The sequence below is a fragment of the Magnolia sinica genome, chromosome 18, assembly GCF_029962835.1.
Source record: "Magnolia sinica isolate HGM2019 chromosome 18, MsV1, whole genome shotgun sequence".
Taxonomy (NCBI): Eukaryota; Viridiplantae; Streptophyta; class Magnoliopsida; order Magnoliales; family Magnoliaceae; genus Magnolia; species Magnolia sinica.
Window position 1 is genome coordinate 49,627,906 of NC_080590.1, and position 16,362 is coordinate 49,644,267.

Consider the following 16,362-nt stretch of genomic DNA (forward strand, 5'->3'; position numbering starts at 1 on the left):
CACTGAATGGCCCAAGCGTGTCAATGTTTTTTATCCATCGAAATGGCTCATGTCAAAGGTTTGGATCAATAGAAACGGGCCAAATCATATGAATTTGGATTGCTGTAAAAAGAAACCTTATTATTTGAATTGTTTATAGAACTGAAGAGGGTTCTACAAAATTAACGATGTGGATCACTAAGAACCAACCTCAAATATTATGAATAGATGGATCAACTTAACATATCCATTGGGTTGGGTCATGGAAAGAGTCTTCAATCATATGATGAGTTTAAATCACTAACAGCAGAACGAATCATATCATGCATTTGGATCGCGGAAGGGGCCAAATGATATAAGAAGTCAAATCCGCCAAATTGGCCAAAGCACATCAAAGGTTTTGATCCATTGAAATGGCCCAAGCATGTCAAAGGTTTGGATCACTAGAAATAGGCCAGATCATATGAACAATTTGGATCATTGGTAAAGTAGAAGAGGGTCCTACAAAATTTAGGGCATGGATCAACTTATCATATCCATTGCCATGGATCAGCTTCAATCATATGATGAGTTTGGATCATGAAAAGAACCTTCAATCATATGATAAGTTTGGATCGCCGAATGAGCCGAATCATATGAATAATTTGGATCCACTGAATGACCCATCATGTCAATGATTTTTATCCACCAAAATGGCCCATGTCAAAGGTTTGGATCACTATAAATGGGCCAAATCATATGAATTTGGATTGTTCTAAAAAGAAACTTGTTTCTTTGAATTGTGTATAAAACTAAAGAGGATCCTACAAAATTAGGATGTGGATCAGTGAGAACCAACCTCAAATATTACGAATAGATTGTTCAACTTAACATATCCATTGGGATGGGTCATCGAAAATGGCTTCAATCATATGACGAATTTAGATCACTAACAGCCGTACGAATCATATGATGCATTTGGATGGCTGAATGGACCGAATCATATAAGAAGTTCAAATCCGCTAAATGGCCCAACACATGAAAGGTTTTGATCCATTGAAATGGCCCAAGCATGTCAAAGGTTTACGATCACTAAAGATGGGCCAAATCATATGAACAGTTTGAATCATTTGTAAATCTGAAGACGGTCCTACAAAATTTAGGGCATGGATCAACTTAGCAAATCCATTGCCATGGATCATGAAAAGCAGCTTCAATCATATGACAAGTATGGATCGTGACAAGCAGCTTCAATCGTATGATGAGTTGGAATTGCCGAATAAGCCGAGTTATATGAACAATTTGGATCCACTGAATGGTCCAAGCGTGTCAATGTTTTTTATCCATCGAAATGGCCCATGTCAAAGGTTTGGATCAATATAGAAACGGGCCAAATCATATGAATTTGGATCGCTGTAAAAAGAAACCTTATTGTTTGAATTGTTTATAGAACTGAAGAGGGTTCTACAAAATTAACGATATGGATCATTGAGAACCAACCTCAAATATTATGAATAGATGGATCAACTTAACATATCCGTTGGGATGAGTCATTGAAAGAGTCTTCAATCATATGATGAGTTTAAATCACTAACAGCAGAACGAATCATATCATGCATTTGGATCGCTGAAGGGGCCGAATGATATATGAAGTCAAATCCACTAAATTGGCCAAAGCACGTCAAAGGTTTTGATCCATTGAAATGGCCCAAGCATGTCAAAGGTTTGGATCACCAGAAATAGGCCAGATCATATGAACAATTTGGATCCACTGAATGACCCAGAATGTCAATATTTTTTATCCATCAAAATGGCCCATGTCAAAGGTTTGGATCACTATAAATGGCCAAATCATATGAATTTGGATCGTTCTAAAAAGAAACTTGATTCTTTGAATTGTGTATAAAACTAAAGAGGATCCTACAAAATTACGAAGTGCATCAGTAAGAACCAACCTCAAATATTACGAACAGATGGTTCAACTTAACATATCCATTGGGATGGGTCATGGAAAGAGGCGTCAATCATATGACGAGTCTAGATAACTAATAGTAGTACGAATCACATGATGCATTTGGATGGGTGAATGGGCTGAATCATATAAGAAGTTCAAATCCGCTAAATGGCCCAACACATGAAAGGTTTTGATCCATTGAAATGGCCCAAGCATGTCAAAGGTTTGGATCACTAGAAATAGGCCAGATCATATGAACAATTTGGATCCACTGAATGACCCAGAATGTCAATGTTTTTTATCCATCAAAATGGCCATTGTCGAAGGTTCAGATCACTATAAATGAGCCAAATCATATGAATTTGGATCGTTCTAAAAAGAAACTTGATTCTATGAATTGTGTATAAAACTAAAGAGGATCCTACAAAATTACGAAGTGCATCAGTAAGAACCAACCTCAAATATTACGAATAGATGGTTCAACTTAACATATTCATTGGGATGGGTCATGGAAAGAGGCTTCAATCATATGACGAGTTTAGATCACTAACAGCAGTACGAATCATATGATGCATTTGGATGGGTGAATGGGCTGAATCATATAAGAAGTTCAAATCTACTAAATGGCTCAACACATGAAAGGTTTTGATCCATTGAAGTGGCCCAAGCATGTCAAAGGTTGGGATCAGTAGAGATGGGCCAAATCATATGAACAGTTTGAATCATTTGTAAAGTTGAAGAGAGTCCTATAGAATTTTGGGCATGGATCAACTTAGTAGATCCATTGCCAAGGGATCATGAAAAGCAGCTTCAATGCGGATGTTGTCAAGAGGCAGGTAAAGTAATTTGTAATTGTTGCACATTTTCTTTACATTACCATGGTAATTGGTGAAAAAAGAAAAAAAAAAAAAAAACAGGCCCTTAAGTGTGCAGAAATCAGCATTCTTAGTTCTTAATCTAAGTGTCTAACTATGCATGTCAAAGAATGCCAAAAGAACACCAATGCATAACTTCTATGGCAAAGTGAGTGAATCATATTGATGGAAGCAGCACCTGAAATTATGACAATCGAATAAACATACCATGCTTGTAGAAATATCCCCCTTAGATACCAAGGGACCAACTATAAATTCTAGAGCTGCTAGATCACGGATACTAGATTCTATAGCAAGGTTCAATATACTTGCAGCAGTTTCTGTAGGGTTTCTCCTCAAATAAATTCTGATGAATGCATCCTCAACAGCTGCATAGATAGATTTGTCCTAGGAAAATACCTACAGAAATCCAATGCAAACACACCATGCTTGTAGAAATATCCCCCTTAGATACCAAGGAATAAACATACCATGCTTGTAGAAATATCCCCCTTAGATACCAAGGAACCAACTATAAATTCTAGAGATGCTAGATCACCAATACTAGATTCTATATCAAGGTTCAATATATTTGCAGCAGTTTCTGTAGGGTTTCTCCTCAAATATATTCTGATGAATGCATCCTCAACAGCTGCATAGATAGATTTGTCCTGGGAAAATACCTACAGAAATCCAATGCAAACACACCCCTTAAATGCTTGCCAAGATTCCTTTGGAAGTCAAGAAGAATTGTAACAGAAATCAAAGAGGATGCTTACAAGTGGCAACATTTGGAGACGGGCCTCAGAGTCATCAATTTGGAACTGTCTGCACCTCATCAACAAAAGAATCGTGTTCTCAACATCAGTGACAGAAGATGAAGCCAGCAGTTGGACCAGAGTCGGCATTGTGGAGGATATGCACTTTGAGAACCTCAAACCTGTCTCAAGTGATGCAACCAAGGCCCTGGTCTGCTCCAGGTTCCCAAAATCTAGCATGGAAGAACCCTTGTTGACCCCATCTTCCACACTAGGCAAACAACTATCAGTAACACTGTCTTGCTGCTCTGACTTGACTTCAGCCTGATAAACCTTCCCATTTGCTTCACACATCTCATTGTCTGAAGGTATCCTGTCCAAAACGCTCTCAGAAGGTGCATTGGGTTCCATCTCTTTCAGTTTCTCCTTCTATTTCTCCAAGGGCGCTTCAAATGATGCAATGCGAAGTTGTGGACCAAATGGGTTATGCTGCAATATCGTGATGAGTAGATTCAATGCCATTTTCCTCACGAAAGCACTCTTATCCTCCAATCTCCCAGAAGCAACCTCGTTCCACAGACCAATTGCAACAGCATGTTATTCGCATAGTTCTGCCCACACCTGAAGAACCTTACTCGTCGAATAGGCTGAAACATCCCGACACTGCTCGAGCAAGATGTCCAGCATAGCTTGCTTGCTGCGCACATCATCATCTTCTCACCATCATTGCCATTATAGATAGGAGAGAGATCGAGGGTTTCATGGGGCGAGAGGAGACCAGTGAGAGAGGTAGGGAGGAGGGGGGTAGGGTTTTTCTTGGGGAAGAGAAGGCGAGGCAGAGGCGAGAGAATGCCGTTGATAGGAGGTAAAAGATAAATTTGAATTGTGGGAACGGGCTGAGAGAGGGAAGCCGTGGGCTGACAGAGAGACGAGACGAACGTTGCGAGAGAAGTCGAACGGGAGAGAGAGATTTGATTTTTTTCTTAGGTATCAAGTTTTCGAATAGAGAGCCGCTGGTAATGGATTTTGAGATTCTTTCTCGCTCATTAAGCAAGAGTAGGTGGGCCACCGTGATTTTTGTGAGAAATCCTCCCCGTCCATCCCCTTTTTCAAGGAAGTTGATTCGCTTGTCTAAGGCACACACCGATATGGCTCTGTGGGTACGTGTCGTGCGAAGACGGCCGTTGCTTATCCTCGAGCTCCCAGTTGTCGGGACGGTTCAAAGGAGATCAAGGTTACATGGCTCGAAAATGATGTATTTATTATATCCACACCGTTCATCCATTTTGTGAGATCATTATAGAGAATGATACAAAAAATGATTCATATCCAAACCTTAAGTGGACCATACTAGAAATAGCAGTGGGACAATGATTCTCACCGTTAAAATATTCGTAGCCCACCGTGTGTTTATTTTCCATCCAATCTATTCATAAGGTCACATAGGCCTTGATGAAGAGTAAAAACAAATATCATATCGATCCAAAACTTCTATGACGCCCAAAAGGGTTTCAACGGTAGACGTTCAATCCTCGTAGCTTTTTGCAGTATGGTCTGTTTGATCTTTGGATCTGTCTTATTTTTCAGATCAAGCCGTAGAACGATCTTGCCAGATGAAAGGACGGTTGGGATATAACACATACCTCGTGATGGGACCTACATAACTTGGTAACGTCAATACACGACATATCGGTGTGCGGTACACCAGCCAATCCGCTTCCCGGATACGATTGCGTACTTTCAGCGTGAGTAGCAAGGTGGATACTGACAGCGCTCTGTGAGCCCCATCACGATGTATGTATATTATTGACGCCTTCCATCCAATTTTTTTCCAGACTATGTTATGGCATGGAGCAGAAAATGAGCATATAAAAATCTCATAGGAACCACACCATAGAAAAGAGTGGTGATTGAACACTCACCATTAAAAAATTAATAGTACTTAAAAAATGTATGGTTAAGAATAAAACAGTAAGTACTAATCAAGCAAACCAAACCATCCAATTAATGGTACTTATCAAATGTATGGTTAAGAATAAAACAGTGAGTGGCCCTAGTTCCAACTGAAAAAATCAGATGGTTCCAATATCTGCTTACTTTTACTTTTGGGTTATGCTCCATCCATAATTCAGTCAAAGATTTGGGAGGTTTCAATATATGGCAACGAGGTTCCAAAGATTTATGGTAAATGGAAGAGCCCTTCTGGATTTCGTAATGTAAATCTAGGCAAAAGTAAGACCAAGAGAACCAATCATTTAAAAAGAAAAGGAAAAAAAAAAACAAATAAAGACACCATCACTTGTCAGTTTTCTTTACCAATTTCGTGCAATCGTGTGCTTCAGTAGATAAGCTAGGATCCAGCCCATGATCTTAAGGTTGAGACAATGATAATCCAATCAAGTTACAAGTGTTATCATAGTCTTGGTAAGAAGTGTTTCAGAATACAAAGAAAGAAATATCTATTATAAGAGGCATCACTATAAAAATTGAAACCTGCTCAATCTTGATAAACTTTTCTCCACGCCCACGATCAAGGATTTTACATACTTTATAAAACTTAGACAATCTTTCAGCCTGCAACAAGGAAGTAGCTTGAGGCATGGCGAATAGGCAAAAATTTTCAACTTAAATCAGCATGTAGTGAGTGACAAAGGGCATATAGACAAATTGGATGAGCAGAACAACTACCTGCTGCCCTGATTTCCGGTATATCTCAAGGGCTTTGATAGCGTAATGCCATTGCATCCCCAAGTATTTCCATAGAAAAAAATAATAATAATAAAGAACCAACATCATCAATTGCCCACATCCCCGTTAAGCAAAAGTTTCCTTACAATTTATATCATGATCACTTATTTTCGATGAAGGCTTACTTTTCTGAAAATAATCAACATATAAACGAGTTAGAAGAGTCATCCACGCAAAATACACTGCAAATGAAGGAGAGAAAAATAAAATCGCCTACGTTATTTTAGAGTAGATCATCCTTTAGTATTCTTCCTATCAATTTATTTCTTAATCATTAAAATTTTTCTAGTTTTTTATTCTAGCGCAGAATCCTTTTGAATACGATGCATAAAATTTGTCTATTTTAAATGATGCCCAAGTATTTTCAGCTTTAAAAAAAAAAAAAAAACACAGTTTGCTATGAGTGACTTCCTAATCCAACTAGTGTCCTTATCCAAGCCTAACTTCATCTTCAGGTAAGAGTTTGACTGACGATTATTACTTTGATTCCATGGCTAATCAACCCTTGTCTAAAGTGGTGTGTGATTTTGCCTATTGAAGATAGTCCAATAAAAAGTAAGTCGTGTGCACATTCATGGGACCTTACCCCATCTTCTAGGACAAACTAAAACCTGAAAATGATCACGGGAATGAGTGAAGTGATAGGAGGCAAGGCAGGATTTCTAATTCAAATAGGGCATGTAGATGGACTTTTTGGTGTAGCGAACAACTTATAGGCAATCAGAGTCAGTCAACCAACACCAGATGATAAGCCCCTTCGGGGGGTCGGGCTAGTCTGACACCTAATAGATCCACTTTGAAGAAAAAAGAGATCTATAAATTGAAGTTCCGACCGAACGCTTTGACTGGAAACGCCTTGTCATTCATGTAATTCTGTTGATCTAGGAGTAGCTCCCAAGCTTCGAGAGTCGCCATAGGGGCCATACAATAATAATTAAATGGATCACTAAAAGATGGCTCAATCATATAAATGATATGGATCAACTTAGGGCCTGTTTGTTAACGCTGAATTTTTGCACTTAACGCGGAATTGGGAAAATGTTCCATGTTTAGTGGTGTTTGTTAATGCGTTGATAACGAGGAAGAAGGAAAGCGATAAGTGGTTTTTCATTGAATTCTTTCCATGAAAGGAGTCTGGCTTAATGGTGAATGCGGAATGCGCTCAATGTATTTTTCATTAAACAGAAATTTTTACTTCCAAAATTAGCCCTTTTCAAGTTACTACGGCAATTTTTTCTCTTTAAATTGTTTGCTCAACACAAAATCAACTTTTAACTTGTGAAACTTCTTTATGCCCCACCATGATGTATGTGTTTCATCCTTTTTTAAAGATCTTTTTAGGGCTTGATAACAAAAATGAGAGGAATATAAAGCTGAGGGATCTACAAAATTTAAGGTTTTGATCCATTGAAATGGCCAAGCATGTCAAAGGTTTGGATCATTAGAAATGGGCCAAATCATATGAACAGTTTGGATCATTTGTAAAGCTGAAGAGGGATCTACAAAATTTAAGGCATGGATAAACTTAGCATATCCATTGCCATGGATCATAAAAGCAGCTTCAATCATATGATGAGTTTGGATCATGAAATGCTGCTTCAATCATATGATGAGTTTGGATCGCCGAATGAGCTGAAGCATATGAACAATTTGGATCCACTAAATGGCCCAAGCATGTAAATGTTTTTTATTCATCGAAATGGACCATGTCAAAGGTATGGAACACTAGAAATGGGCCAAATCACATGAGTTTAGATCGTTGTAAAAAGAAACATGATTGTTTGAATTGTGCATAGAGTTGAAGAGGGTCCTACAAAATTAACGATGTGGATCACTGAGAACCAACAACAAATATTATGAATAGATGGATCAACTTAACATATCCATTGGGAAGGGTCATGGAAAGAGGCTTTCAATCATATGATGAGTTTAGATCACTAACAGCAGCACTAATCATATGATGAATTTGGATCACAGAATGGGCCGAATCATATAAAAAGTTCAAATTCGTTGATATGGCCCAAGCACGTCAAAGGTTTTGATCCATTGAAATGGCCCAAGCATGTCGAAGGTTTGGATCACTAGAAATGGGCCAAATCATATAAACAGTTTGGATCCTTTGTAAAGTTGAAGAGGGATCTACAAAATTTAGGGCATGGATCAACTTAGCATATCTATTGCCATGGATCATGAAAAGCAGCTCCAATCATATGGTGAGTTTGGAAAATGAAAAGCAGCTTTAATCATATGATGAGTTTGGATCATGAAAAGCAGCTTCAATCGTATGATGAGTGTCGATCGCCGAATAAGCCAAAACTTATGAACGATTTGGATCCATTGAATAGCACAAGCATGTCAATGTTTTTAATCCATCAAAATGGCCCATGTCAAATATTTGGATCACTAGAAATGGGCCAAATCATATGAATTTGGATTGTTGTAAAAAGAACCCTAATTGTTTGAATTGCGTATAGAACTGAAGAGGGTCCTACAAAATTAACGAGGTGGATAATTTAGAACCAACCTTAAATATTATGAATAGATGGATCTAACTTAACATATGCATTGGGATAGATCATGGAAAGAGGCGTCAATCATATGATGAGTTTAGATGACTAACAGCAGCACTAATCATGTGATGCATTTGGATCGCTTAAAGGGCCAAATCATATAGGAAGTTCAAATCCGTTGAAATGGCCCAAGCACGCCAAAGGTTTTGATCCATTGAAATGGCCCAAGCATGTCAAAGGTTTGGATAACTGGAAATGGGCCAAATCATATGAATAGTTTGGATCATTTGTAAAGCTGAAGAGGGGCCTACAAAATTTAGTGCATGGATCAACGTAGCATATCCACTACCATGTATCATTAAAAGCAACTTTAACCATATGATAAGTTTGGATCATAAAAAGGAGCTTTAATCATATGATGAGTTTGGATCACCGAATGAGCCGAATCATATGAACAATTTATATCCACTAAATGGCCCAAGCATGTTAATGTTTTTTATTCATCGAAATAGCCCATGACAAAGGTTTGGATCACTAGAAATGGGCAAAATCATATGAATTTGGATCGTTGTAAAAAGAAACATGATTGCTTGAATTGTGTGTAGAGTTGAAGATGGTCCTACAAAATTCACAATGTGGAACACTGAGAACCAACATAAAATATTATGAATAGATAGATCTAACTTAACATATCCATTGGGATAGGTCATAGAAAGATGCTTCAATCTTATGATTAGTTTAGATCACTAACAGTAGCACTAATCATATGATGCATTTGGATCGCTGAATGGGCCGAATCAAATAAGAAGTTCAAATCCGTTGAAATGGCCCAAGCATGTCAAAGGTTTTCATCCATTGAAATGGCCCAAGCATGTCAAAGGTTTGGGTCGCTAGAAATGGGCCAAATCATATGAACAGTTTGGATCATTTGTAAAGATGCAAAGGGTCCTACAAAATTTAGGGCATGGATCAACTTAACATATCCATTGCCATAGATCGTGAAAAGTAGCTTCAATCGTAGGATGAGTTTGGATCATGAAAAGCAGCTTCAATCGTAGGATGAGTTTGGATCATGAAAAGTAGCTTCAATCGTCTGATGAGTGTCGATCGCCGAATGAGTTGAATTGTATGAACGATTTGGATCCACTGAATGGCTTAAGCATGTCAATGTTTTTTAATCTATCAAAATGGCCCATGAAAAAGATTTGGATCATTAGAAATGGGACAAATCATATGAATTTGGATCGTTGTAAAAGAAACTTGATTGTTTGAATTGCGTATCGAACTCAAGAGGGTCCTACAAAATTAACAATGTGGATCACTGAGAACCAACCTCAAATATTATGACTATATGGAGCTAACTTAACATATCTATTGGGATAGGTCATGGTAAAAGGCTTCAATCATATGATGAGTTTAGATCACTAACTGCAGCACGAATCATATGATGCATTTAAATCGCTGAATGGGCCGAACCATATAAGAAGTTCAAATCCGTTGAAATGGCCCAAGCACGTCAAAGGTTTTGATCCATTGAAATGGCCCAACCATGTCGAAGGTTTGGATCACTAGAAATGGGTCAAATCATATAAACAGTTTGGATCATTTGTAAAGCTAAAGAGGGATCTACAAAATTTAGGGCATGGATAAACTTAGCATATCCATTGCCATGGATCATGAAAAGCAACTTCAATCATATGGTGAGTTTGGAAATTGAAAAACAACTTTAATCATATGATGAGTTTGGATCATGAAAAGCAGCTTTAATCGTATGATGAGTGTCGATCGCCGAATAAGCCGAAACATATGAACGATTTGGATCCACTGAATAGCACAAGCATGTCAATGTTTTTAATCCATCGAAATGGCCCATGTCAAATATTTGGATCACTAGAAATGGGCCAAATCATATGAATTTGGATTGTTGTAAAAAGAACCCTGATTGTTTGAATTGCGTATCAAACTGAAGAGGGTCCTACAAAATTAACGAGGTGGATAACAGAGAACCAACCTTAAATATTATGAATAGATGGATCTAACTTAACATATGCATTGGGATGGGTCATGGAAAGAGGCGTCAATCATATGATGAGTTTAGATCACTAATAGCAGCACTAATCATATAATGCATTTAGATCGTTGAATGGGCTGAATCATATAAGAAGTTCAAATCCGTTGAAATGGCCCAAGCATGTCAAAGGTTTTGATCCATTGAAATGGCCCAAGCATGTCAAAGGTTTTGATCCATTGAAATGGCCTAAGAATGTCAAAGGTTTTGATCTATTGAAATGGCCCAAGCATGTCAAAGGTTTGGGTCACTAGAAATGGGCCAAATCATATGAACAGTTTGGATCATTTGTAAAGTTGAAGAGGACCCTACAAAATTTAGCGCATGGATAACGTAGCATATCCATTGCCATGTATCATTAAAAGCAACTTTAATCATATGATAAGTTTGGATCATAAAAAGGAGCTTTAATCATATGATGAGTTTGGATCGCCGAATGAGCCGAATCATATGAACAATTTATATCCACTAAATGACCCAAGCATGTCAATGTTTTTATTCATCATAATGGCCCATGTCAAAGGTTTGGATCACTAAAAATGGGCCAAATCATATGAATTTGGATCATTCTAAAAGGAAACATGATTGTTTGAATTGTGTGTAGAGCTGAAGAGGGTCCTACAAAATTAACAATGTGGATCACTGAGAACCAACATCAAATATTACGAATAGATGGATCTAACTTAAGATATCCATTGGGATGGGTCAGGGCAAGAGGCTTCAATCATATGATTAGTTTAAATCACTAAGAGCAACACAAATCATATGATGCATTTGGATCGCTGAATGGCCTGAATGGGCCAAATCACATAAGAAGTTCTAATCCATTGAAATGGCCCAAACACGTCAAAGGTTTTAATCCATTGAAATGGCCCAAGCATATCAAAGGTTTGGATCACTAGAAATGGGCCAAATCATATGAATTTGAATCGTTGTAAAAAGAAATATGATTGCTTGAATTGTGCGTAGAGCTGAAGATGGTCCTACAAAATTCACAATGTGGAACACTGAGAACCAACATAAAATATAACAAATAGATGGATTTAACTTAACATATCCATTGGGATGGGTCCTGGAAAGAGGCTTCAATCATATGATTAGTTCAGATCAGTAACAACAGCACTAATCATATGATGCATTTGGATCGCTAAATGAGAAGAATCATATAAGAAGTTCAAATCCGTTGAAATGGCCCAAGCACGTCAAAGGTTTTGATCCATTGAAATGGCCCAAGCATGTCAAAGGTTTGGATCACTAGAAATGGGCCAAATCATATCAACAGTTTGGATCATTTGTAAAACAGAAGAGGGTCCTACAAAATTTAGGGCATGGATCAACTTAAAATATCCATTGCCATGTCAAAGGTTTGGATCATTTGTAAAGCTGAAGAAGGATCTACAAAATTTAGGGCATGGATAAACATTGCATATCCATTGCCATGGATCATGAAAAGCAGCTTCAATCATATGAGGAGTTAGGATCATGAAAAGCAGCTTCAATCATATGATGAGTTTGGATCGCCAAATAAGCCGAATCATATGAACAATTTGGATCCACTTAATGGCACTAGCATGTCAATGTTTTTTATCCATCGAAATGGCCCATGTCAAAGGTTTGGATCACTAGAAATGGGCCAAATCATATGAATTTGGATCGTTGTAAAAAGAAACATGATTTTTTGAATTGTGCATAGAACTGAAGAGGGTCCTACAAAATTAACGATGTGGATCATTGAGAACCAACCTCAAATATTATGAATAGATGGATCAACTTAACATATCCATTGGGATGGGTCATGAAAAGAGGCTTCAATCATATGATGAGTTTAAATTACTAACAGCAACATTAATCATATGCTGATTTGGATAACTGAATGGGCCGAATCATATAAGAAGTACAAATCCACTGAAATGGCCCAAACACATCAAAGGTTTTGATCCATTAAAATGGCCCAAGCATGTCAAAGGTTTGGATCACAAGAAATGGGCCAAATCATATGAAGAGTTTAGATCCTTGAAAAAAGAAACCCAACCATATCAAGAATTTAGCTTACTAAATACAGTTTAAATGTTTGAAACAGTTTGAATTTAATAAAATGAGCCCACACATCGACAATTTCAAATTAGACCAAATTATAAAAATAAATTAGATCACTAGAAATGGTCCTCCTAATACTTTATGTTTAAGACAACAAGAAATAAACCACTCTAGCCAACTCTTGTACCAAAGTCTCTAAAAAGAGAAAAGTCACCATTGTACCTCCCAAGGGCCAAATCAGTTCAACTAACTAGATTAATGAATATGGGCCTGAACATATTGATGGTTTGGCATAAAAAATTGAAATGCTATATTCCTCCAACCCAAAGGGGTATGGGTCATTCAAAACAAGCCACATATATGAACAGCTAGGATCACTTAAAGTGGCCCGGGCACATCAATGGCTTTTCTCACTAAAAGTGAAAATGAGCCCAACAATTAGTTGGGATAAGTATTAGATGATGATGATGGTTCATATTATTGGAAACGCACCAAATCTATGAGTGGTTCATATTATTGGAAACAAACTCTACCTATTAATAATTTGAATCACTAAATACTGATCAATCATGTAACCAGTTTGGATTATTGAAAATGAGCATAATTCTGAGACGAGATACCTCCTCTCTTAACATTTTTCTACGCTCGTGCAATCCAACGAGTATATAGCATTAAGTGATAAGATAGGTAAAGGAAGGCTAATTATATCAAACCGATCTAGATCCAATCAAATGAAGGGTTTAGATCACTGAAAACAACCCCAAAATATTAAGTGTTGTATTAACAAATAGAGGCCTAAGTATCAAAAGATGAACTTAACGGATTAGTGAAAAGATGCATAAGTATACCTACTGGTTTGGATCACTAACAAAGGCCTCAACTAATGAAGGGTTTACATCACCGAAACAACTCTAATCATATGAAGGGTATGGATCACATAAAACAAGACTAAGCATATGAACGGTTGAGATCACTTGAAATGATTCAAGCATATCAAAGGTTTGTGCCACTGAAAATGAGCATAATCATTAGCAAAATTTGAATCATTAATAACTTTTGGTTCATGCGACATTCACTGATTGATTCGTTAAGTGTATGCCTTAATACGAATGGTGTGGATCACTAAAATAGCTTGAATTATAAAATGGACCAACTATAGCCGACTCTTGAACCAAAGTCTCTGAAAATGGAAAATTCATCAGTGTACATCCCCCAAGGGTCAAATCACCTCAACCAACTAAATTGGATCCAATAAGATGAACGATTGACGAAATCAGGCCCGATCATTTAAATTGTTTGTAAAGTTAAAGAGGGCTCTACACAATTAACAGTATGGATCACTGAGAACTGATCTCTATAATATGTATAATATATTAATATAGATCAACTTAACATATCTATTGGCATGGGTCATTGAAAATAGCCTCAATCATATGATGAGTTTGGATCAATAAAGAAGCGAAAATAAGATAAAGGACCGAATCACCTCAATTAACTAAACTAGAAGCAATAATGAAGGATCAGCAAAAATAGGCCCGATCATTAAAACTGTTTGTAAAGTTAAAGAGGGCTCTACAAAATTAGTAATGTCGATCACTGAGAATTGATCTCAATAATATGAATAATATAGATTAACTTAACATATCCATCGACATCGGTCATTGAAAGTAACCTTAATCATATGATGAGTTTGGATCACTTACAAAGCACAACTCAAGCATTTGGATCACCAAATGACCAAATCATATAAACGGTTCAGATCCACTGAAATGGCCCAATCATGTCAAAGGTTTTCTATCCATTGAAATGATCCCAATCAATATGTAATTACTGTAAAAATTTCGAATCCAAACAGCAACATCAGTGTATTTTGGTGGCGATTTGACATTCAGGCAATGTAAAAATGCCATCATTCCAATTTACCACAGCAATCAGTGGTCAAACGCAGATGTTGTCAGGAGGCAGGTAAAGCAATTTGTAATTATTGCACATTTTCTTTACATTACCAAGGTAATTGGTGAAAAAAACAGCCCTGAAGTGTGCAAAAATCAGCACTCTTAGTTCTTAGTCTAAGTGTCTAACTATGCATGTCAAAGAATGCCAAAAGAACACCAATGCATAACTTCTATAGCAAAGTGAGTGAATCATATTGATGGAAGTAGCACCTGAAATTATGACAATCAAATAAACATACCGTGCTTGTAGAAATATTCCCCTTAGATACCAAGGAACCAACTATAAATTCTAGAGTTGCTAGATCGCCGATGCTAGATTCTATAGCAATGCTCGATAGATTTGCAGTAGTTTCTGTAGGGTTTCCCGTCAAATAAATTGTGATAAATACATCCTCAACAGCTACATGGATAGGCTTGTCCTGTGAAAATACCTGCAGAAATCCAATGCAAACACACCCTTAAATGCTTGCCAAGAGTGCTTTGGAAGTTTAGAAGAATTGTAACACAAATCAAAGAGGATGCTTACAAGTGGCAACATTTTCCGGAGAGAGGCCTCAGAGTCATCAATTTGGAACTGTCTGCGCCTCATCAGTAAAAGAATCGTGTTCTCAACATCAGTGGCAGAAGATGAAGACAGCAGTTGGACCAGAGTCAGCATTGTGGAGGATTTGCACTTTGAGAACCTCAAACATGTCTCAAGTGATGCAGCCAAGGCCCTAGTCTGCTCCAGGTTCCCAAAATCCACCGTGGAAGAATCCTTACTAACCCCATCTTCCACACCAGGCAAACGACTATCAGTAACACTGTCTTGCTGCTCTGACTTCAGCCTGATAAACCTTTCCATCTGCTTCACATGTCTCATTGTCTGAAGGTATCCCGTCCAAAAACGCTCTCAGAAGGTGCATTGGGTTCCATCTCTTCCAGTTTCTCCTTGTATTTCTCCAAGGGCGCTTCAAATGATGCAATGCGAAGTTGTGGACCAAACGGGTTATGCTGCAACATCGTGATGAGTAGATTCAATGCCGCTTTCCTCACGAATGCGCTCTTATCCTCCAATCTCCCAGAAGCAACCTCGTTCCACAGACCAATTGAAACAGCATTTTCTTCGCATAGTTCTGCCCACACCTGAAGAACCTTACTCCTCGAATAGGCTGAAACATCCCGAGACCGCTAGAGCAAGATGTCCAGCATAGCTTGCTTGCTGCACAATCGGAAGGACCTGGTACTCGAATCACCATCTACATCCTTAAATGCCTTTGAAACCAAATTCCCCAAAACCCCAAGAATAGATGGAGAATACAGATGGAGAGATGACCTAGTGGAGAATACAGATGGAGAATCGATTTCCCAGAGGCCAATCAATAGATCAAATCAAAAGAATAGAGACAAAATACATCTATCTGCCCTAGAAATCCCTGAATCGCACATCAAAGAACAGGATATTAAAGTACATTCAACCCCAGAGAGAGAGATGACCTGGTGGTTGTTGCCGGGGTTTGGCTGCCATGAAAATGCAGACA

At 37.8% G+C, this 16,362-nt stretch overlaps 2 protein-coding genes across 2 annotated transcripts; both read right to left on the reverse strand.

Annotated features, from left to right (window-relative positions):
- Window positions 1-3,233: 3,233 nt before the first annotated feature.
- LOC131232391 (condensin-1 complex subunit CAP-D2-like) lies at window positions 3,234-4,218 on the reverse strand. Its single transcript, XM_058228615.1, has 2 exons — window positions 3,546-4,218; window positions 3,234-3,449 (listed from the first exon to the last, which is right to left on the reverse strand). The coding sequence occupies exons 1-2, from the start codon at window positions 3,933-3,935 to the stop codon at window positions 3,234-3,236; spliced, it is 606 nt and encodes a 201-aa protein (XP_058084598.1). The 5' UTR covers window positions 3,936-4,218.
- A 1,307-nt stretch (window positions 4,219-5,525) lies between these two features.
- LOC131232816 (condensin-1 complex subunit CAP-D2-like) lies at window positions 5,526-16,144 on the reverse strand. The gene is made up of 4 exons (XM_058229300.1): window positions 15,369-16,144; window positions 15,082-15,273; window positions 6,213-6,401; window positions 5,526-6,098 (listed from the first exon to the last, which is right to left on the reverse strand). Exons 1-3 carry the CDS (start codon window positions 15,702-15,704, stop codon window positions 6,339-6,341), a joined length of 591 nt encoding a protein of 196 aa, XP_058085283.1. The 5' UTR covers window positions 15,705-16,144; the 3' UTR covers window positions 5,526-6,098; window positions 6,213-6,338.
- Between the last annotated feature and the right edge of the window lie 218 nt (window positions 16,145-16,362).